This window comes from Sprattus sprattus, assembly GCF_963457725.1.
Source record: "Sprattus sprattus genome assembly, chromosome: 17".
Lineage (NCBI taxonomy): Eukaryota > Metazoa > Chordata > Actinopteri > Clupeiformes > Clupeidae > Sprattus > Sprattus sprattus.
This window is the reverse complement of record NC_137915.1, coordinates 25793480-25817279: the sequence shown is the minus strand read 5'-3', so window position 1 is coordinate 25817279 and position 23800 is coordinate 25793480. Positions and strand designations below refer to the sequence as shown.

Here is a 23800-nt window from a genome sequence, read left to right as displayed (position 1 = left end):
TCAAGTGCAATGTAGGCTACTCATTTAATTATAGGACAACATGTGACCTAACTTTTTTAACAGTGCACTTTTCCTCAAGGTGTTTTTAAGTAAATATTTTTATATTATATCAGTATTAAGCTGGTAAGCTAAATTGCCAACACATGGTCAGGAGTGTTTCACCAAGTTGTCCAATCACTGATGGACAGGGCATTTCCAGCCTATTGCACAATAAAGATTATTAAGTAACCTTAGGTTGAGAGAAGCGGTGATTCATTTACACTGTTGCATTCTCAGGATCATTTGCCCTGTTTGTTCCATTGCATCAGCACAGTAAAGATTTCAATTGAAGTTCTGCTCCCAATGTGACGTATACTATTTGACCTTTTTCTGGTATATAAACAACGTCATCCCCACAGTTGGAGCTCATCTACATGTAAGGCTATTAAATACATATATGCTGACACAAACAGGTATGCGGATAGAGCAGAGAATGAGAGGCTGGATGCTATGCATGACTCTGCTCTCTGAAAGACAGATAATCTTCCATCAAGGAATGTCACCTAGAAGAAAGTTTCACGATCAGTGACATGCTTCATTTGTTAGCACTCTTATTAAGTGTTTGGGTGATCTCAGGTCATGATCATAATGTAGAGATATAGGATCAAGCCAGTGTGATAGATGATCTTTAATTGTTCATACATTGTTTGAGTTGTAATGTATCTGAGTTTGTTTGTGTTAATTAAGTGATAAACTACAGATATTTTGGCAACCTCGTAAGAAAACTATGCTGTAGTCCGTGAAGAACGAGGAAACTATTGTACTGTCACACCCACATACCAGAAACGTGGGGAGGATTAGGTATCATGTCAGGTGGGTTAATGCACCACACTGCTTTAAGAAATGAACAAGGAAGTTAAAAAAGAAAAGGGAAAGCCCCTGTAATAACACTATAAAAGGCGGGATCTGCAGGTGCTCCTTTCCACTGTAAGCTCTTGCAGGTCTCACATTACTCTTGCATCTGGTTTCTCTAGCCACCGGACTTAAGCTTAAGACATGGAAAGGCTTAGGTGCTGCACTCTAACCCTACTTTCCATCATTCTGATCCTCAACACTTCCATTTTATCAACAGAATCAGGTAGATCTTTATAGTGAACTTACCTTACTTATACATTTATATACCTATGTTCTTGTCTGTCTGTGTGTGTGTGTGTATGTTTGAACGTATGTATGTCTGTGTGTGTGTGTGCACGCGTGCGCGCGCGCGTGTGTGTGTGTGTGTGTGTGTGTGTGTATGTATTGATGTACATGTCCCCTGAAAGCCTTTTGGTTCTGATTCCTCAATGCAGCAAGTTGTTGCCTGTCCTACTCAAGAAGGCCAATTCGATGCCAGAAGCTGAAAGGATATACCATGCAAGATATCACCACCTCCTGTGACATTAAAGCCATCATGTAAGTATGTTTTATATAGTAAGATTGCAATAGCACATATAATTCAATCTGTACAGGGGCGGAAATCCCAGTTCATTGTTGGGGGGGGAAAAAACAGTAACATTTCAGAGAGTAATTCCTGGGGGGGACATGGGAAAATTGCTGTCTGGCCCTATCTCCCTCTCCCTCTCGCTTACGCTCCTTTGCAACTTGCCTCACATCATGTCAAAACGGAAAGCGAACACCGGTCTGTTATGCCGTGTGGGTTTTGCTTGAACTTTACTGGACCGACTTTCAACATGTAACCTAACTTCATCAGTGCAGAGGTGGAAGTACTGTTGCAGAATGTAGATGTCTATTCTACCATGGCTATATCCACGCAATGGAGTTTAGTGCTTATTTATTTATTCAATGCCATTTGCCAAGTGGAGTTAAGAAGACATTTCTGAACGGCGTTCGAGAAGGTGGTCCAATTTGGTCAACCTCTTTACATATCGTGTAGCATAGCGACAGGGGGAGAGAGGAGTGTGTGGGTGTGTGTGCTTTGTCCAAAATCAGCCTCTTTTAATCAGCACGCTGGTTAAGTTACTAGCTAATGATTGTTAACAATCTCAAGTTTGAGTTTTTGGACAAAGCAGGAGAAAAAGCACTTTTCATGTTACAAGCTTGTGCTTGTTGAACAAGTGGTGTGATAAATGGCTTTTACTTGTAGAGTTTGTTTTACTAACGTGGTTGGTTTCCTCACAATCTGACCGCGTACTGGGCTGATTGACTGAAACACTGACAGAAGCCCCGCCCGTTGGAAAAAGCATGTGAACCAAACCACTTTGAGGAATAGGGGATCATGATTTTTCAACACTTAAAAAACAAATGTTTTTTTTTTTACGTTTATAATGATCACCACTGTGAAACGATTAACATTTTTAATCAAATTAATCACAGGTTTCTGTGGATTAATCATGATTAATCACATATTTTTCCCGGTATATTTTTGTGAGAAAAAGATGTATGAGAAAAGACGGATATATACATTTAAAATGTTTTATTTTTTTATTCATAAAAAAACTAAAATAATAGTGCTGCAAATGCTGCAAAGCAATAATCTTTGCTATTCCATATTGGACATTAATACATCTAAAATGATGATCCTTATGTAATGATATGGCTTTGTATCTAATCACCGGTTATTGCTCTCAGGTTGTGCCTTATGCATACTGTTGTGTTCTGTAATACCTTTCTATATTGTGCTACCACTATGAGGCACTGTTCCGCAATCAATCCTAGCTAATTTACGTACATAGAGCAGAAGAAGAGTGAACCAGTCATGTTATTTCATGCTGCTGACAGTTCTCATTAGAGTGTTAATATCATCCTGCTTCACTACACCACACATACCTTTGGATACCCAGGAGAAGGCTGCCCGTTCACAAAATGCTACAAAGATTAAAATTAAAAAAAAGTTCATAATGGCCTTTTGGGACGTTTTGTTCAAGATTGATACAGTACATTAAGCTAGCTCGTTTGCTATCGCTAGCTAAGTGTGCACCCTTACAGACGGTAACATTAACATTTTGGCAGTAACATTAACATTTTATTTTAACATTAACACATTTGTTGGAGAGACTAGTTATGTACTTGTAGTCGTTATAATACTAGTTGACATGAAGCATAACTGCTTAGGGGTGTTCTCTCAACTAGATAGTTAGCTATATAGCATAGCTAGTTCGCTAGCTGGCAAGCTCAAGAAGCTTCATTTACTTTGGAGCAGACGTGTGTTTGTTGATCTTTGATACATTGAGTTGGGAGCGGGGTCTCCCACACTGTTAAATCCACAGCGGGCTCCTTTCCTCCTTTGTTTTGGGCTTTAGAAATGCGGAAAAAAACGTGTCGCTCTAAAATCTCAGGGTACCTTGTGTCAGATCTACAGGTCCTGTATGAACACCGTTTCACCATGCTCATCAGACCTCGAGGTTGTCTGACCCTCTTTTATTTTAGTAGAGGTTGCTCAGGATTGGACGAGGGCCGTTCTAGGGAGGAGTTACGCGAACGGTTTTGGGAAGCTCATTCGGCACATGCGTTAAATGAGTTAAAAAAAAAATTACGGATTAATCCTGTAAATTAATCATAACGCGTTAACGCGTTATTTTTCACAGCTCTAATATTACTATATTATTCAAAATAATTTATTTGTGTTACAATAATTTTTTTTTGGGGTCCCCCTCGGGATCTCCGCCTATGCATCTGTACACCCTGGAGGGATTGTACTTTAGAATTACATTTGTTCATCCTGAACACGTTGATGTTTTTCCTTGCAGTTTTCATACTGTCGGAGAAAGGTTCATTTGTGCCGACCCTGCTCGAGAATGGACTCAGCACAGAATACAGTGTTTGAAGTGAGTAGTTATTCTTTAACATCTGCTTTCTGTAATGGATATAAACGAAAAAAGGAAAAAAAGCTAACTAAGTTCAATGGCTTAGTTATAGTCAGCCTGTATATATGAGTTGTAGTGAAGTCAGATTCAGATTGTACTGAACAATGAATTCATAAAAGTAATGAATAAAATGATATGTATAAAGGCAATGTATACATGTAAATGTTTAAAAGTATATGAAATGATAGTGTGAGTCCACTGTCTCTCCACAGTTGCTATATGGATAACTTTGCACAATGATTCCCAAGTGGTTTTACCATTTAGGATGTTTTCTCTGATTGTTACAAATTCTTTTCTCAGGGATAAGGCAGCAAGAATGTCCTCACCATTAATTACCAAATGAGAACTTGTTAATCCACCTGTCATTGCATTGAAATTGAGAGGGTGCAGAAGAGATGAAATACCGATCAAGGGCTACAGACCCTTCACCTGTGGACAAGGATACAAATGCGCCGGGGCAGACACCTCAAAATCAATCTTTTCCAACATTCATATGCGTATCACATTGAAATGTGTTTGTTTTTTATAAATGTGTTTGTTCTTTTCTATGAACAGAAAGTGTATGCCATAGTAAAAAAGCATTTTATATGTATCCTACAAGTAGGAAAAAACTTTTTATAATATGTATACCATTCTATTTTTCAATTCTTCAAACTTTCACTTTAAGTTATTTGAATCAGTAGTGTGACAGGCTATTTAGCATTCTGGCAGCTCTACAAAGAGGTAGTGATGACTCCTACTTAAGACTGTATACAAGCCGATTTACAATACATATATTGGCTTTGGAATTGGCATTGTTAAATACAACTGTGAGGGTTACTATTGCAGTGCAGGTGACCATTTATTCTGTTGTTGCATTGTTTATCTCAAAATGACCAAGCTACCCCCTATATCAGGGCATTTTTTACTAAATTGTCTTGGTCACTTTTTTTTGTAAGAACTGCATGAATATTTTCTGGTCAGATAGATGTCATCTGAATCTACAATCTTATGCAAAAGTGTGCAAAACCCCTCTGAGGTTGCATGTTAATCTGCCCTAGAGAAAGCTGGATCGAGCTGTATTGAGTTGTTGAATGTGGGCACCCTTTTAAGTGTGTTGATTTGAATACCTGTGGTCACTTACCTGGCTGATTTAACCTTAAACTGCAAACAAAGTTGCAACCAATCATGAAAAAGCTAATTTAACGTAGCTAATTTCTACGAGTACTTCTCCTTCATTCTGTTAGAAAGTAGCAACATTATAACCTCCAAAGAACTCCCAAATGACCTAAAAACTAAGATGATTGGTCAATATGAATTAGGAGAGGGATTCTAAAAGTTATCAAAAAGGTTTTAGGTGCCACAGAAACAGTCCTAAGTAAAGGAAAGATGTGGTAGGCCGAGAAAAATATCTGAGAGGCAAAGACAAGAATGGTTAGAATAGTCTCAGACAAACCAGACATTGTACACATTCCATAGTCCAGCACACTTAGCATAAGGACAGCTAAATGGAAGGGTACTGCATACAAATACTTTTCTGAGTATACTCACCACAAGCGGAGTCGCTTGAGGTATGCAAAGGCTCATCTGAAAAAGCTAGAATCATTTTGGAATGAAGTGCTGTGGACAGATGAAACTAAGATTAATTTGGTCACAACCATAAGCGCTTTGCATGGCAGAAAAATTATTTGCTGCCTACTACAACATTTGGTGGAGGGTCCGTCATGCTATGGCCAGCACAGGTACTGGAAACCTGCATGGATTCTACCCAGTATCAGCAAATTCTTGGGAACAATGTTCAAGACTCAGTCAGGGAAAATGCCGGGGTTGGTTGTTCCCGCAGCACAACGATCCAAAGCATTGGTCAAAATCTACCAAGGAATTCACGCAGAGACACAAATACAACTTGTTAGAATGGCCCTACCAGTCCCCAGACTTCAACATCATAGAAAATGTATGGTATGATCTGTCCACGCTCGACAGCCATCAAACCTGACTCAACTGGAACCATTAGGAGGAATGGTCCAGAATATTTGCAGCCTGAATTCTGTGACTTATCAGTGGCTACAAGAAGTGTCTACAGGCCGTTATCTCAGCAAAGGGATGCTCTAAATATTGATATATAATTCCATTGGGGTGCCCACATTTTTGTAGGTATTGGTTATTGTTATGATGCACACTGCATTGCTGCGCATCGGGGTGTTGTTCGCCCCGTCGGGATTTATTTTTGGATAATGACCTCCGGACAATACATTATCCCTTATTTATCATCACTGACAGCAGGCTTCCTATCAGGTATCACGGAGGAGAGGGCAACTAAATGCATGACATGATAGCAGATGCAAATGTTACACTCCGACACACAGTGAAGTGGATAAAAAAGTGTATGTACAAGGAAAGACAAACATCGTGCTGCTTTGTTCAGGTCGGTAGCTGTAATGATTTTCTTTAACATCTATCTTCAAGGACAAATCAAAATCTTGCTTGATAAAAATACATTAAGAATAAAAGCTTGCTTACCAAAAATACATTTCAATATTTAAAATACAGTATGGAAGTCCTTTAGACATGCCAGTAACAAATTCAATGACCTTTTTTATAGCATTAAGGGGGCTTGAGCACCTGCCCCTTTTGCCTTGAAGCCCAAAGTGCCCTTTTGTCAGAGTGTTTTATTATTATTTATTTTTTTAATTTGTGTGTGAGAAGTCCGTCTGCGCGGCCCAAAATAATAATAAATTTAACGAAATGATAATAATTTAGATCTACCTTGGTCGGTCACATGATCCACAACGTGCCCTCACTCTGCCCTGACGTGCCCTGCTGCTAATCGCTAAGCTGCTGGAGAAGGCCACTAGCTACGGGGCTGTGAAACAGAAGAAGACCCGACTCCAAGGGAGTAATCAACTGGGCCGGTGAGTAGGTTCTGCAGCGGTATTTGTTTTGTGCACGGTGTATCTTGCAAGCTGACTGAATACTATGTAACTCTTTTGCCCTTAGGAATAGGGTTAGGGTTAGCGATTTTACCTTAGATTAGTTGCTGTTATAACTGCAACAAAGAAAAATGCCACTGATGTGTAAGACAATGACAGACAGATACAGACACAGACAGACAGACAGACAGACAAACACAGACAGACAGGTATAGTGACTGACAGAGACACAGACAGACAGACAGACAGACACACCCAGCCCTTCTCTATTCTCTTTCTCCAATTAATAATGTTCCCCTTTCAGTTACAGTTATACAGTATGAATACATGTCTGTTAATAAATACAGGATGAAACATTTAATGTTGAAGTCATGTTTGTGTAAAAACACTTGGTTGCATTTGGTTTTACTGAGATTAGAAAACAAAAATAAAGCTGTGAAATGAAAATAAAGAGATGTCATTATTTATAATTTTTTGTCCCCTAATTTGACTAAAACTGAAAAGCATGGACAAGAGTAGTCAGAGTTAAATAGTCCAGTGTCTAATGGTGATCTAAATTTTATCTAATACATTATCTTCATACGTCCTAAATGAATGCACAGCTTGAATTATGGCTTTGAATGAGCAACTTGTTTTCAAGCAGTCAGCCTTGGCTGCAGCCTCTCTCAGCAAGTAGTCTCCTCCAAACTGTCAGCAGTATGGCGGGTCAGTCACAGTGAGCCACTTTCAATGTTAGTTATCTTTGCATCTTTTCATGATCACATAACACTTGTTTAATCGGCCACTATCTCTCCTGTGCTCTTTTTAGTATCTACACTATCACATCAGTACAGCCCACCTCCAGCAATATCAGCAGCAGCAGCCTCCTCACCAACCCCCTCAACAGAAGCTGTTCTATGTACCCATGAGGTAAAACAGACTCATTTTACTTTGCTGACCTCTCACAAATAAAGGAGTATGTACAACGATATGGTATGTTGTGATTCCATCCTACATTCTTTATGAATATGGGTTGCTACAATTCAAGGTATGCTTTTGTATCGTGTTACAAATCCGTGCTACATGTGCCCCCTTTTTAACTTTGAGCACCTACCCCTCCAAAGGTCTCTGCACGGCCCTGCAACAGAACCGGCATTACTCATGCCTTTTTTACACATCACCAACACTTCACACCTATACAAACCACACATTCAACATGTCACACCTCTTTGCACCTCAATAGTCTATCTTAACACAAAAACTTACAAGAAGTACATTAACATCAGACAAATCACACAAAGACTAACTATTTTACAAATTGAACTATGGCTACGGACCATCCTTCCCTCCGTGCTAGCATATCTATAACTATAACTAGCATTATATAATACATCTGTAAATTTAACACATTACAAAACTGGCAATACAAAAATCAAACATCTCCTTACACTGTCCTAACGTAAATGTCAAATTATTTACACAAATGCATACCTGTGGAGTGGATAAAAAAGTGTATGTACAAGGTAAGACAAAAACCGTGCAGCTTTGTTCAGGTCGGTAGCTGTAATGATTTAATAACGTAGCTATCTCCTGCATTAATATAGCAGCAGCACATTCCCCACACAGGTAGCTCCCTCTAGTGGTCACCAACCAAACCACATCTGAAACAATGCTCGGCACAGTATGCATTACATTCACATTGACAATACACCCACAATGCCCGGCACAATTTTCAACAGGATCACCTGTGTCCTAAAGACAAGTTCTGACATGGAGCAGTTCATGTCATATGAGCTTGCTCCTCAACCTCCATCCCTGTTTCATAATGGTGTCATGCGAAAGACAACCAAGAGTGTTCTAGGTACTCTTCTCAAGTCATTTGCCCCTGTACAACCTTACATTCCAAAGAACTGCCAGTTTGTTCTAGATGGAGGCCATCTGTTGCAGTCTGTGGTGTGGCCACAGCCATCTACTTACGGAGATGTGTGCCATTGCTACATTGCCTACATCCTGAAACACTATGGGGCTGGTACTGTAACTGTGTTTGATGGCTACAGCATGATCTCTACCAAGGCAGCAGAGCAACTGCGCAGGGCAAAGAAGTCCACATCCAGTGACATCTTATTTGATCAGGACATGCCAACCACAACAACTCAGGCAGCATTTCTAGCAAATGGCCACAACAAGGAGCGTTTGATAGAGATGCTCAGTGACTTGCTGAGTCAAGCAGGTGTTCAGGTGAAGCAGGCACAAGCTGATGCAGATGCATTAGTCTCTACTGCTCTGTCATTGGCAGAGTCAATCAAACCAGTTGTTGTTGTTGGAACTGACACTGACCTGCTGGTAATGCTGGTGGCTCAAGCAACCGCAAACATGGACCTTTACATGTTATGCTGCAAGAGCCCCATAACTGTGCACAGGGTTCATGACATTCAAGGGAGCATTGGTAACACCAGCAAATATCTGATGGTGTTGCATGTTTTAACTGGATGTGACACTGTATCTGCTCTGTATCGCCAAGGGAAGCGTAAGGCATTCAATCTGGTGCATAAGAAGAAAGAGTATGATCTACTTGACACATTCATCAATGCTGCAAATACTCATCAGCAAGTACAACAAGCAGGTGAAAGCTTCCTCCTGAAGCTGTATGGAGCTTCCAGTTGTGAATCACTGGATCAGTTCCGATACATTGCTTACAATAAGGCAATCAGCAGAACTTCACTTTCCTCATCCTTCCAGTTGGCAACTTTGCCTCCAACAAGTGCTGCAGCCAAGCAACATTCATTCAGAACATATCTCATTGTTCAGGAATGGATGGGAAGGCCATTGCAGCCAACAGATTGGGGATGGAAAATGGAGGATGTTTTGACTCCAGTTGAAACTGACCGCCCCATTGCTCCAGACACTCTGCTCAACATGATCTCTTGTGGCTGCAGAGCAGATGGCTGTGGGATGTCATGTGGCTGCAGGAAGATGGGTGTACACTGCTCTGCCTTGTGTACAAAGTGCAGTGGTCAAACATGCAACAATGCAGCACCAATGCCATCTTTACTAGATGATGAGGGAGAAAATGAAGAATCAACACCAATTTCTGATGATGAGGATGATGATTGAAGTGATTTGTTATTATGAAATGTCTCCATTCAAGAAACTAATGATGAAATTGACTTACTTACCCTAAAAAAAAACATATATTTTGACCTTTTAATTGCATTATCAGGTTTTAAGCCTGAGATACGGAAAAATCTTGCCATCTTGAATATCTCATAGAGCACAAGGGGGATTCACGGGGACTTTTAGTATGTCATTCCTAAAGGTATTCTGAACATATCCTGAAAAATTCAGCTTGTTATAAATTTGTTCCGGGTGAAACCCTATTACTACTGGACTAAATTGTCAATTTTCAATTCTCTCCTAGGGATTTGCTTTTTAAAACCGGAACTGCCAAATATGCTAATCCATGCATGCACACAAAATGATGAGGGTCACTACCACACATTGAAGGTTTACAGTTAGACATTTTGTTTTGGAAATATTGTTACTATTTAGCATAGGCTATTATGTGTCTCCTCCCGTATTAATGAGAAACGGTATAATGTATTTATTTGTTAATTTATGTTTCTATATAAATTCATATTTTTGGTTCGGTTGTCTGTTCGTCCGTTGGTTGGTTTATCTGCTTTTATGCACATTTTATATTCAATTTATGTCTCATTTGCGTTATTTTTCACACTCCCCCGTTTTGTCCTTCAAAACTGCCTACGTGCTGCAGGAAGTGACCGCATACAGCACATGGGAGGTTCGCCGATAAACGTCTCTTCCTGAGGCGTGCGTTAGAGTGTGGTGAAGGCACAGGGACAGGTTAGCCATCACAACAGCGAAGGACATCGCTTGAAGTTACAGAGCTACTGCGTGTGAAGAGGGCAAATCAAGCGTAGCAATCCCTCCTGAAAGGTGAGCACATTTACCCTACTAAAGACCACGAACACCAAGTGTTCTGAAAACCGTGAAAATGTAACTTAATCTAGCGATTTTGATGGTAGCTTTTAATGTTTCGTTTCCTACCTATGTTAACTGTCATTACAGATCCATCCTTAACTGTACCGATACCTTATTAACCAACAGTAGCCAAAGTTGATGCATGACATGGCAGCTCGTTTTACATGAACTTTACCGTTGTGGATGGATTGTTGGAAGAGATGAGACATTGTGGTTAGCAAGGCAAACATTAAGCAGGACACATGTGAAATGTCTTCTTCAAATATATACATTTGCAGTAACCCATGTTTACATTTACAATAATTCACACAATCGTTTTGACTGCCAGAGCAACCCATGCTGGTTGTGCCAGCCAGCTAATTAAACTTGCAGAATGATTCAATTGAATCCACGCGGTTGTTATACACTGAGGGTACGTATTCAAGTTCGCTTTAGCCAATTCACTAATTCTCCTCAATGCCACCTTAATCCCAGTATTAAAAAAAAAAAAAAAAAAAAAAAAAGATCAAAATATGTAGCGAGGATGGTTATGTTTTCCTTATAACTAAAGTGTCGTTGTGATTGTCGGCTGTCTGTTCATTTTAAGCAAGGATGCCGGGTTTGCTGGCTAATTTAGCTAGCTAGCCACTTCCGTCTTGGGCACATGAGGAAGTCTGCTATTAATGTCACCTAGCATAGCTAGTTAGCTCTTGACCTTGGATTTGATGCTAGAACCTGTAGCCCCTTGTGTAACATTACTTAATTCTCAGATTAGCATGAATTGAGTGTGATAGTTCAGCTAGATGTGAACAAACGGAAGGATTATGTGTCTCGGATGTGTAATGTATTACTCTGCAAGGTACTGCTTGATTAGTCATCATCTGTGTGGCCACGAGGTTCTTTCCCTGTGACACCAAGATAAGGAAATATAATCCCTCTCAGTTTTAGATGAATAGGACTACTTGGAACACCATTTTTGTCATTTCCAGCTCAGCAGACACTTCTCTGGCCTCCCTTCAGAACATTCTTTGACTCACATGATGGGCTTTGTCAGGAGCCAAGAGTAAGCACTCCTCATTCCCCCTTGATTCCCTGAAAGGGGTTTATTCTTCGTTTTGTGTCTGAAAGGGTCATATCTAATAGAAGTTCTCTGGGAAAAGAGGGTTTAAATCATTTCTATGACTTCTGCAAGTTAATATATTGTTGTGATGTCACTGGACCAGCCTGCCTGTGTCTAACTTCCTTTTGGGAAGGGCGCAAGATTCTAGTTTAACCGCTCTGTACAGTTCTGAGGAACTTTCTGCACTTACTGGACTTTTACATGTATGAGGAAATGTTTGCATTCATACAATAATTTGTCTCAAAGACAATGGATGAGGAAGGAACAAAACAAAAAAAGAACAATGCTGCTGGCACGCAACAATAGCAGTATGGAGAAGCAAAGTCATCTTCCTGGTTTAAAATATGTGTTTGGCAAGTGTCATGGAAATTATAAAAGCTTCTCAAGGAAAACAGGTGTGAAGATACTGAACGGTTTATTTCAGAGTAGTTAACTGCTGCTTAGCTGGCCCATGGAGCATCATAAAAACTCTAAGCTTAAGGCAAGAGCGATCAGGCAGACTAACATGCCACCTCTCTTCTTCCCTGTACCATTGCCCTTGTTTACCCAATCAGAATTGAAACTATTTTGTTCCGTCTGTTTTGAACAGTTTGCAAACTGCACGCTTTGCATTCTGCTGACTGTTTCGTGTGATAACAGGTGTCTTGCCTTTTTTGGTAAAGAGTCTCTCTTGTCTGGTAGCTTTTCTGAGAAATCTGGTTACCTTTCAGAGGCGGCCTGGGGACTCTCGGTTTCGTGACCTTCCTTTTTGTCTAACTTTTATTTCTGTCAATTCAGTTGTCCATGTTTCAGCAGGGTTAGCGGTGTCTGGTGAGAGGTTCAGCGCTGAAAGAAGTTAACTTGCAATATAAAAAAAAAAAATCAAGTTACCAAATAACTTTAACCCTTTTTGTCCTAGAGACCTAAAAAGAACCCTCACAGAAACCTTGAACCCCTTTTCCCTCCCCAATATATATATATATATATACAGTTTGAAAATAAAATATAAATAAGCACTTTGTAAGGAGAATACAACTGATCTGTTGCACATTTCAGTCTCTGAGTGAGGTGTCTGCTCCTAAGAACCCACCCTTTAGCGAATGACAGTTATTCATATCATAAGGGAATGGTGATAAAGTCAAACAGGCCTTTGTCCCCTAAGGGTTAACAGATAATAAACCAATGGAGAATCGTAGGAGTTGCTCAGCACACCAACTCCTATTGTTGATTGATTGTTGTCATTCTGACTCCGTTGATTGGCCCCAAGACTGAACTTGCCCTGGTTATGATGCATGTCACAGGCAGGCTATGGCTTGCTATCCAATGTGAACTATGCTTATAGCTGGCTTGTATCTGGTCCGTCAGGTTAGGCTACTCAACTTTGTAAATTAATAACGCATAATAATTAACGCTTGACTAAGAAGGACGCGCTCTCCGGCTTTGAATTTCACGTCCAATCACATTGGCGTTAGGTGGCCCGAGCCTTACTCTGATTGGTCGAGATGCAGAAGATGATGTAAGTAACTTTTATCTGACAGCTCAAATCTCTTTAAGTAGACTGCCTGATTGAGTTGAATTGGAACTATTCAATCATGTCAGTTATGTCTGTTAAAAGCCCCCTGTGGTTTATATGTTAAGTAAACACAGTATGATGATTTTGATGGGGGTTTTAGAGAAAGATACAAAGATGGCATGCATACTACTTGCATAGTATCATACCTAAACTTGTGCAGAATAAAAAATAATTGTGACTTTGGAATCTCTGTTTATACTTGCTTAAGTTTGTAAAAATATCACCGCGTATGGGAGCCTCAGAAGTGGCCGAAGGAGTGTACCGCACCACCATTAGATGACTTATAATATGTGTTGGTTCAGTTCGGCCATTTTATTTTGTAAACCATGGCTTAGTTTTGTCTGCAACTTAAACAAGGAAGTGTACCCTGAGCCAGAGGGGTTGTGCTCTGCAGTCAGTTTGGATAATGGTGGAAGCACAAGGCTGTGTGTTTGATAATGTGAACGATTGAACTTTGCCAGTCATTTACCCCGAACACATGATTTGGGGGAGAGGAGAGGTTTGAAACAATAGATTTAACCTATTCATATCTAAAGCCATCCGCTGATGTCTGTTTTAGGACCCCAATGGCTGTAGCGATCAATCAAGCAAGAACGTCCATTTCCAAAATGGTAGGTAATGCATTTCACAAACAATTGTTTTTGGAGGAAATAACGTTACTTCTAAGAATTCGCATAGAAATGAACTTCATAGCATTGGTTAATAGAAACTTTTTTTGCTGGATATATGTAATGATATTAGCAAAAAAGTTAAAACATTATGAATTACAGAAAAACAAAAGCTGCCTTGATGAAAAGTTTGAATGTGATGTGTGCTGACTGCCCTACTTTCCTTCAGTTTAATGGGGAGCCCCGTTCGTACACACGATTCAACTTGGCCCAGAACAACGATGCCGACAGTAGCCAAGTGGAGATGAAGCTGTCGTCTGATGTTGAAGATGAAGTTGGTAACCCTGAAGATAACCATGCCCCTATCACCTACACGCAGAGTCCTCTTCATAACTACAAGAAAGTCTGCTATCTGGCCCTTGGCACATTGGTGATCTTCATCTTGGGTAAATATTCCGTAATCACATGGAGCCTGCTATATACAGGCACAATATGACCTTAGAGCAATAGGCTATGATGACATTACTACTCTTTAGATTTTGCTAGACAGTAAGATGGTTAGGAGATAAATACTTGAACTAGGATTACATTTGAAGTCATAATTTAGTCCTTGGGTTTTTATCTGATTTATGCTCCGAAGGGAAACATTTAAAAGTTTGATAAAACTGTGTATGTGTTATCTAGCTATTCTAGTTCGCTGAGAGCATTACCTAACAACGAGTACAGGGGGAGAAAGAGAAAATGCCTTGTCAGAACAATGTGATGAGCTGCACAGGGTTGAGGCTACATCTTTTAACCACAAATAGCGAAGTTGCTCGGACCTTTACCCGGTGCTGTGAATAAAAGTGCCTTTTGCTTGAAACAGAGTTTCCTGTTTCTAATTATAGAAGTATTTTTCCTCAGTACTCCCTTTTGAATGTTCCAGGTTATCTGGTTGGCTACGTCAGCCATCGTAAACCAGATGCCGCAGCTGAATCCTGTCCCACAGTGCTTGCCTCTACTGAAGAAGAAGGTCAGGATGAGGGGCCTGAGGTTGCATACTTACCAAGTTTGGGTTGGAATGACATCACCACCCTTCTGGAACAGAAACTGTCCCCTGATGCCTTTAATACCAAATTCAGGTACTCCTCATGAACTGAATTAAGCACCACCATTAGTCAGAGTTTTATTTTAAACAATGCGCCTCTGAAACCTCCTTATTATTCTAACATTTTTTTGTATTAATTTGGAATGTAACTTCATACCTCCCTTTGCCCTACTGTACATTCCTAGTTAAATGTTGAAATAACAACGGTACATGTTGCTTATTTATTATTTTTAATTTGATTCTTCAGTACACTAGATGCTTTCATAACTTCTGGCTTTTTGTGAGTTGAAAGTTTTTTTCAATGGTTCTATATATTGATAATATAATATTTCCTCTATTGTCTTCCCTCCCAGTGAGTTCTCCCTCCCCAGGGACCAAACCCACGAGGCAGGAAGCGATGGAGATACCCATCTCGCTAACAAAGTCTTGGGTGTGTTCAAGGACTTAAACATGCAGTCTTGGGAAGATGAGCATCATGTCAAGCTACCACGTCCATCCAGGTAAAGGAGAACAAGAATCACCTCATATAATGAAACATTGAAATAGGGATTTTAAAACCTTTAACTGACAATAATCATTCAACTGGAAAGTGTGGTTTTGCACAAGTAAGCAACTGTTTACTTAAATGAATGGTCAGACCATTGTCCTTGGAAGTTATTGTTTGGTTCTGATGGACTCCAGCGACGCAGTTATTATTTAACTATGACTTTGTAATGGCACAAGTGTCAGACAGCCACGGGTCATCCACATCCACATGGACATATGGAGCAGTGTTCCATAGAAAATGAATCCACTTGAAAACATAGATACTTAAAATAAAAATTTGATCAGTAGTTGATTGTTAATGTATTCAATCTCAGATCTTGAGAAAAGTGGAGATATTTTCGCTAGTATTATGTTTACTACTGGTTCCGAAACAATGTTAAAATGTGTTAAATTATGCGCATATGAGGTTCACTTTGCACATAGCTTGCCTCCTCCCTTACACTTTCATGTGTGGCAGAGGAGCATTTCCACTGTGCCTCCCACAACTTCCCCATGTAAATCTGTAGTCAGATATAGAACTGCAGCCTTATAGACAGCCATAAGACAGCCAAGGGACTGAAATATTTCTGCAGCTGTTGCTGCCAGCGTCACAAGGCAACACAACGGGTTCGCCACAGTGATGTTTAATTAAAATGCCATTTAGCTAGCTTTATGGCTCTGATACACCAGCCATTTCTGACTACTACACTAAGCCCCTTGTGTTGACTCCTCCTGGCTACATTTGGGTAGGCACAGTATTTTTGTCACTAAGTACTTTTTTACGCTTTTGTGACGTTAAGAAATTCTTATTGTTGATATAGTGACAACCCAAGCAAAGTCCTCTTTGGTACTGAAGAAATTGGAACACCCAAAGGTTTCTTGGCTTACAGTGAAGTTGGAAGCAAAACCGTAAGAGGCTCGCCATAATGATTTTTACACGCATCCATGCACACACACACACACACACACACACACTCTCTCACATACACATTGTTGCTCTTGCTGTGTCTAATTCCGTTTATTTTTTGTTTTGCAGGCCAGAGTTGTGTATGGTAACTATGGGTTACTAGAGGATCTCTCAGCCTGTATTGACAAGAAGGTAGACCTCAACGGCAGTGTTCTGCTGCTAAGGGCTGGACAGATCAGTTTTGCAGATAAGGTGACTAAGCACATTTCAGAAAGACTACAGTTGTATTTTCCATTGTGTGAATGCTGGAAGTGTGGAGGAGGAATGGGTGGTCAAACCCATTTTATTAATTTATTTTCATTTGACTTTTCTTTACCCCCCTTTGCCAGGTTGCCAACGCTGCTAAACATGGCGTAGTGGCCGTGCTGATCTACCCTGATCCCTCTGACTATGACTTCAAAAGCTCGACAGAACTTTACGGACATGTGAGTCCCAGTGTTTAACAGCACAGATGCATCAGTTTATGATGTGCGTGTGTTGTGAATTGTGCACAGGTTTGTGATACTTATTTGACTGTGTGTCCTCAGGTCCATCTAGGCTCTGGTGATCCCTACACACCAGGGTTCCCATCCTTTGAAAACACCCAGTTTCCCCCATCCAGGTCTTCAGGCCTCCCTTCTGTCGTGGCACAGACCATAACTGCGTCTATGGCCCTCAAGATCTTCCAGTGAGTACCATTTGCTCTTCGTGAGTTTGTCTTGGTCAGACTTGGTCATTGTGATTGCAAATCCCATCAATGCAGAGTTTAACTGTAGCTCCTTAAAATACAGGAAAATGGGAGGTGATCCTGCCCCCCCAAACTTTCAAGGCAAACTCGGTGGTGGATTGTCTACTTACAAACTGGGCAGTGCAAATGACACAGTGACTGTGACTGTCAATAGTGTACTCACTGAAACGGAGATCTACAATGTATTTGGGGTCATCAAGGGAAATGAAGAATCTGGTAAATAACAGCCATTATTCTCTTGCCTTTTGTTCAATGCATCCTACTTTAATTATTATTATTATTTAAAAAAATGTTAAAGCACTGACATGACTTTCTGTTTTTTTTGTTATCCTCCCCCAGATCGTTATGTTGTCATCGGGGCACAAAGGGACTCCTGGGGCCCGGGTTTTGCGAGGTCCACCGTGGGCACCACCCTGTTGGTAGAGCTGGCCAGAGCGATCTCGGAGATGATCAAAAACGGTAATGTAAAGTAGCACAACAGGTCAGCCCCCAGCCGTCTTGATAGTTAGTCTTCTGACCGAGATGTTTCCTTTCCATACAGACCGCCTCAGCCTCAGGAGGAGCCTGGTGTTTGCCAGTTGGAGCGCCGGCGAGTACGGAAGCGTGGGAGCCACTGAGTGGCAGGAGGTCAGTGACACGAACTCACCTTCAGTTTACATTTCCTCTTTGGTTAGCAGGGCTGGCTGGCTGGGTGTTGGTGTCTGATCTGACACAGTTTCATTCTGCACAGGGCTACTTGGCGTCACTGAACATGAAAGCCTTCACCTATATTAACCTGGATGGAGTCGTCACAGGTGAGTGAAAAACAATTTTTTTTTAAACTATTGGTGTTCGAATTAGTGGTGTCAGTTTAACGCGTTATTAACGGCGTTAACGCAAACCCATTTTAACGTCGTTAATTTTTTTTATCGCGTGATTAACTTTTTAATTAAAAAAAAAAAAAAACGTTTTGTTGTTTTTCGCTTTTTTTATGGATTAACGTTCTTTTTGCCCTCCCAAACTGTGTAGTAGGCTAACGTCACGTTTGAGTGAATGATGAGCGCGATACGGCGAAATGGATGATAAAAAGCTTCTGAATAGAAAGTTTACCTTTTTAAAAGTTGTGTTGTGCAAAAGAAGCGAGCTTCACTGTTGTCTGAAAATGTCAACAGGCAGCTGGTTGAAAGCACAGAAGTAGTTGGCTTACCTTTTATTGGTAACCTAACTGTTACGGTTTATTGTTTTTGAAATAAGAGGCCTGACTTCTATGTTCACAGCAAACTTGAAAAAAACTAATTTTAAGCCATGGTTTAACTGCACTATAGGCTGAGTCCTTGTTTATCTTAACTGTGCACTTTATAATTTTATTTTGTACCGCCCTGTTTGGCAATGTTGTTTTTCAATAAAATAAAACATTGCTTAAAGCAAGCCAATCCACTTTTCCATGTTTTATAAGAGCATTAAAATAAAATAATAAAAGGGACATTTAGAATAGATACAAATTTGCGATCGCGATTAATTTTGAGTTAACTATGACAAAAATGCGATTAAATATTTTAATCGTTTGACAGCACTAGTTAAAATACATATTCCATTGTAAAAGTGTTTATAGTAACAGCGACCCCCACTTAACTAGACGTAACGCAAAGCGTTACAAAATATGACCGCCGAACTGTTCAGTAGGTTACAAAAAACGTGGCCCTCCTAAGCCCTACAGTTCTCGGGATATTCGAAGTAAACTGTGTCAGGCAGTCACATAAAAAAATAAATATTGTATGGTCCCCCATGGACGGAATTGCACGAAACTGGCATGCATTCAGAGGGTCTCATAATGATCCACCACTTTCAATTTCGTGCACTTTCGACAATATATGCACAAGTTATAAGTGACTGGAGTTGTGAAGAGTGCATAGTTTGAGGGTCTGCCACGCCCACACCCTTCAAACTTTGTAAAAGATTCTCATAAATTTTAATTCCCCATTGCTGAAGAGTAACCTGACCACGTTTGAAGGCATTACCATTACATCTGTAGGAGGAGTTTCAATCACATGCGAGGTGTGGAAACAAAGTGAAGTTTCCAACCACCAACAGGTGGCGCTATAGGTGATATCAGTCAGGCATATGTACCCGTTCGGGCCGGATCCAGCGTCCACCCTATGACATTTTCTTTTGATCAAACAATGTACGCAAGAGTTATAAGAGACTTTGTGTTTTGTGGCAAGTTGGCAAAGTTTGAGGGTCTGCCACGCCCACACCTTCCGACTAATGAGAGATCTTCCATAACTTCTCTTAGTCGCCCATGGCTGAAGGGTAACCGGACCACATTTCAAGGCGTTACCATTAAATCTGTCGGAGGAGTTCGATCAGATGCGAGTTGTGCAAACGCCGTCAAAACGCATCTTTCACTCAAAATGGCCGACTTCCTGTGGACCTTCCACCATGGCGTCAAGAGACTTTTTGGTGCGTCCAAGCATGATGAAGACGTGTACCGAATTCCGTCAAGCCAAAATAACCCCAATGCGCAGGTTTTTTTTCAATGTTCTAGGGGGTGCTACAGAGCCATTTTGCTCGATCCATGGACAAAAACTCTACCGAAGATGGACGGTTACAGGCTTCATGTCCCTGGCAAATTTGGTTATTTTTTTCGAGCACTTGGACATGTATGCGATTAAAACACCTCATTTTTGCTTTTGCCAAATTTCGTGCACCCCGGTGTTTCAGTGTCCCGGGAATCGCTGACAGAAAATCGCCAAACAGAAAAAAAAAAAGAAAAAAAAACTCGCCGGTCATAATTAGGCCCATTTAATTAAAAACCTTGAAGTTCATGAATTCGGGAATGTCTCCACCATACCCCAGTCACCTGCTTTTAACCATATATACATACCGTGCCTATACAAAGTATTCACCACCCTTGGATGTTTTCCCCTTTTATTGTTTTACAACAGTGATTCATGGTTTACATGGAAGCATTTTTTGTTCATCAGTGACTCAGCTAAATCACTGGTGCAGCCAATTGGTTTTCTCAAATTTGTTCTAAAAGTAATTTAGGACTTCAGACTACAATTATAGGGAAGTTGTATTTAACATTCATAGTTGAATGAAATATATATATATATATATATATATATATGGGATTTCCATAGTTTTTTGTGCAAGCATTTATGACTTGAATTCTTCATGTGGTTCTCGTAACGAGGTGGTTTATACAAATAATTCCAAAAGGCTTTAGACAACATCCAGCTACCAATATAGATCAAAACATTGATGCTAGCTCCACATCATAACATTCAGTGGGAGAAATAAGAACTTTTACCACAACGCAGACTGGCCACTTTATCAATTCAATATGGCCGCTTCTGACATATGGGGTCAAGGGGCATCATCGAGTTCATCGGAAGTTACACTTTATCTTGACAACCCTAATATAAATACTCAAAACTATACCATGAAGACAAGGGTGTCATTTTTGTGGTGTGCACGCTTTATTCCTCAGGTCGTCAGATGTTCAAGGCCTCTGCCAGTCCATTGTTGTATGATCTACTCAAGAAGACTTTGAATCAGGTAATCTTGAGTATTTTATTGAGTTTTATCACATTTAAAAGTGCAGCAAACTTGAGCAGTTTACATGGAAATATTTTGTGCTCCTGTAGGTCAAGAACCCCCTGGCAACGCCCCCTGGCAAGTCTCTATATGAGCAGCACGCTGGATCCGATTGGGAGGCTTCCATGTGAGTACACTCTAGTTCATGACCCTCATGGCCTCTGGCTTAAGCACTGGTGTAGAGCCTCAGCCTTCTGTTTCCATCAGGAGTTATAATATCAGGGACGTTCACAAACACGTGCACATACAAATACATTAAAATTACATTTAAACATGTCATGAAATTGTTGGAAACGGTGTCTTCGATTCTTCTGTGAAGTTTTGACCTAGCCTTAGACAAATGCCGGTCCATCCTCAGAGATGGAACAAAAAGAAGTTTGAGGGCCTTCCTCAGACACCGGGATTTTACCCCATAATGGAAATATACGTCATTATTTAGAAAGCAGTTATGTGTGTCGTTGCGATGTAAGATGCTTCATACAGTACACCTGTTGGTTCATTCTGTACTTATTGTTCCTTTCAACCAGACTTGAAACTATGAAAATGAATGATGCTGCGTACCCCTTCCTTGCTCTTTCCGGCATCCCATCGATCTCATTCCGCTTCTGTAAGGTAAGTCCAAGCATTCATTTGGTTGCATCATCAATTCTAAAAGGTGCATAGTGAATAATTAGAAACGTGTGTGTGGTGTGTGTGTGTTCCACTTCCACAAAACAGAAGTAGATGTTCCAGATTATATTTTGTCCCTCATACTGCACCCAGACCACCAACCCCCAACACGAATGGAAAATACTTGATGGCTCTGTTGATTATTGGTTTACATTTGTCATAACCTTCACCCCCAACCCAGGACGGGGGCGAGTATCTATACTCTGGAACCGATTTGGACCATCTTGACCACCTGCAGTATGCCACGTCCTCAAAGATTGGTGAATTAGCGGTGGTAGCTGCACAGGTGGCTGGACAGATGGCCCTGCGGCTGGTTCACGATCACCTGCTGCCCCTGGACGTGGAGCGCTATGGGAAGGAAATCAGGAAGCAAGTGGTTGAGGTCAACAGCCGCGTCAACCGGCTCAAGCAGGTGATTCAAGTTTGCGAGATGAAGATGGAGATTTCATTGATTTGAATTGATTTTTAAATTTCAACATTTGACATAGAGGATTGAGAAGTAGACTGCAATTTTGAATTATTTTCTTCAGACAGGATTTGAAGCAAATATTACTTAGTCTCTCTGTTTATCCAGCCAGCAGAGCTTTCTATCACTCCTGATATTATATTTGTGAATGACATATCATGTCTTTGTCTAAGATCTGTACAAATATTGGTGCTTCAGGTGGAACATTGTTTTCTGTTTTTTTAAACACATGGTTGCGGTCCCTCCCATAGACTGCGGATTTGGATCAGGCTCTGTCTGAGGCTTTGTCTGTCAAATGGCTGACCACTGCATATGGCGACTATGGTCGTGCACAACGCAACCTCCAGGAAACCATTAAAAACAGTGACGTGGAAGATAAGGAGATGTGCCGCATCATCAACGACCGCATCATAAAGGTGAATGAGCATCCTTGCTCCGCCAGCTGTACGAATTCAGTTCATGGTACAAAACTGGCAGTTCTGAAAGTGGCCTCACTTTTAGTAGTTCAGTTGAAAATCTCTGTCTTTGACATGGATCAGCTAGATGTCTTAGACTCTACCTTTCCATAACACCATTGATCAAACTGTGTTTTCACATCACTCAATGTTTTGTGTGTGTGTGTGTGTGTGTGTGTGTGTGTGTGAACCAAAAGGTGGAGCACAATCTGCTTTCCCCCTACGTGTCTGTGAGAGAAGTGCCTTTCCGCCACATCTTCTTCGGCTCAGGTGAACACACAATGCAAGCCCTGCTGGACCATCTCAGTGCCCTTCAACAAAAGGCTCCGGAGTCTAACGCCGATCTCTTCCGCAACCAGTTCGCCTTGGCTACCTGGACCATCCAGAGTTGTGCCAACGACCTCAGTGGTACTGTCTGGGAAATGAAGAATGAAATCTAAGTGTCTTTGTGGGGAAATCAAGAAAAAAAACCTAGTTCTCCAGTTTGGTCAAGAAAATCAACTTTACCATTTTTTGCCACACTCAAGGTAGCACTTAATATTTAATTTGGCAACAACATTTGATTTCTGCCATCATATTGCTTAGGTAGGGTAACGTCATCTATTTTTTTGTCGGATACTTCATGATTTATTTAGAAAATATCCAAATATTTAGATAAGCCATGTGCAGAGCTTTAAAAAAAAAAAATAAGAGCTTATATTTCATGAAAAATATCTATTCTCAATTGATATGTAATGGCAGATGCAGTAATAGAGGTGGTTCTCAAGCACAAAATGGTTTTGACAAGGCTGTTTTGGTCACGAGAAGAATTCCCTATTGTTTGTTACCTCAGTCATAAAACCGCACTAAAGTTCCATAAATGTAGTCGAACTTTAAACTGTCTGGGCAGCTTCACCCGAAGTAACCTGCTGTATCTGATCAGAGTTTGTTTTTGTATGTCTTTTTTTTTATGTTTTTTTTTTTTTTTTTTTATGTATTCGGAAGGTTGGTTTTGTGTACATGAGATTTCTAAAATTGGCTGCTGATGGGGGGGGGGGGGGGGGGGCGGGCGGGGGTCCGTAAACCCCCTACTGAATGCCTTTTCGCACTTGTATGAGACTCCAAAAACACAAAGCCAAGGCTGATGAATGCAGGACCGCTCTGCCTTCACCATGTTCTAATGCGTCAACCCTACCCTCACCCATATTATTTGTATTTATTATCTATTTATTTATCAGTGACAGTGTTTACTATAAATAGTTTTTTTACCTTTATTTTATTTAGCTAAATTATCGGAAGCAGTGCCTTCCATAATTGTGACGGTTATACTGTCGGTTATAATAGCAGCATCTGCTATG

General features: G+C 40.6%; 1 protein-coding gene across 1 annotated transcript; it reads left to right on the top strand.

Moving 5' to 3' along the window:
- The first annotated feature begins 10559 nt into the window (after positions 1-10559).
- Positions 10560-23476, top strand: tfr1b (transferrin receptor 1b). The gene is made up of 19 exons (XM_080854795.1): positions 10560-10684; positions 13940-13991; positions 14218-14434; positions 14914-15109; positions 15429-15575; positions 16422-16509; positions 16637-16759; positions 16897-16992; positions 17095-17234; positions 17338-17510; positions 17634-17753; positions 17836-17921; positions 18025-18088; positions 20767-20834; positions 20924-21000; positions 21401-21485; positions 21724-21954; positions 22260-22424; positions 22661-23476. Exons 2-19 carry the CDS (start codon positions 13947-13949, stop codon positions 22901-22903), a joined length of 2364 nt encoding a protein of 787 aa, XP_080710921.1. The 5' UTR covers positions 10560-10684; positions 13940-13946; the 3' UTR covers positions 22904-23476.
- Positions 23477-23800: the final 324 nt, after the last annotated feature.

What these genes read in the sequence shown, in the direction of transcription:
- tfr1b (XM_080854795.1), top strand. Translation starts at nt 13,947, where the DNA reads ATGGCTGTAGCGATCAATCAAGCAAGAACGTCCATTTCCAAAATG. An exon ending in GAGCCACTGAGTGGCAGGAG is followed by an intron (nt 17,922 to 18,024) that starts GTCAGTGACACG and finishes CATTCTGCACAG; the next exon opens with GGCTACTTGGCGTCACTGAA. An exon ending in CCTGGATGGAGTCGTCACAG is followed by an intron (nt 18,089 to 20,766) that starts GTGAGTGAAAAA and finishes TTTATTCCTCAG; the next exon opens with GTCGTCAGATGTTCAAGGCC.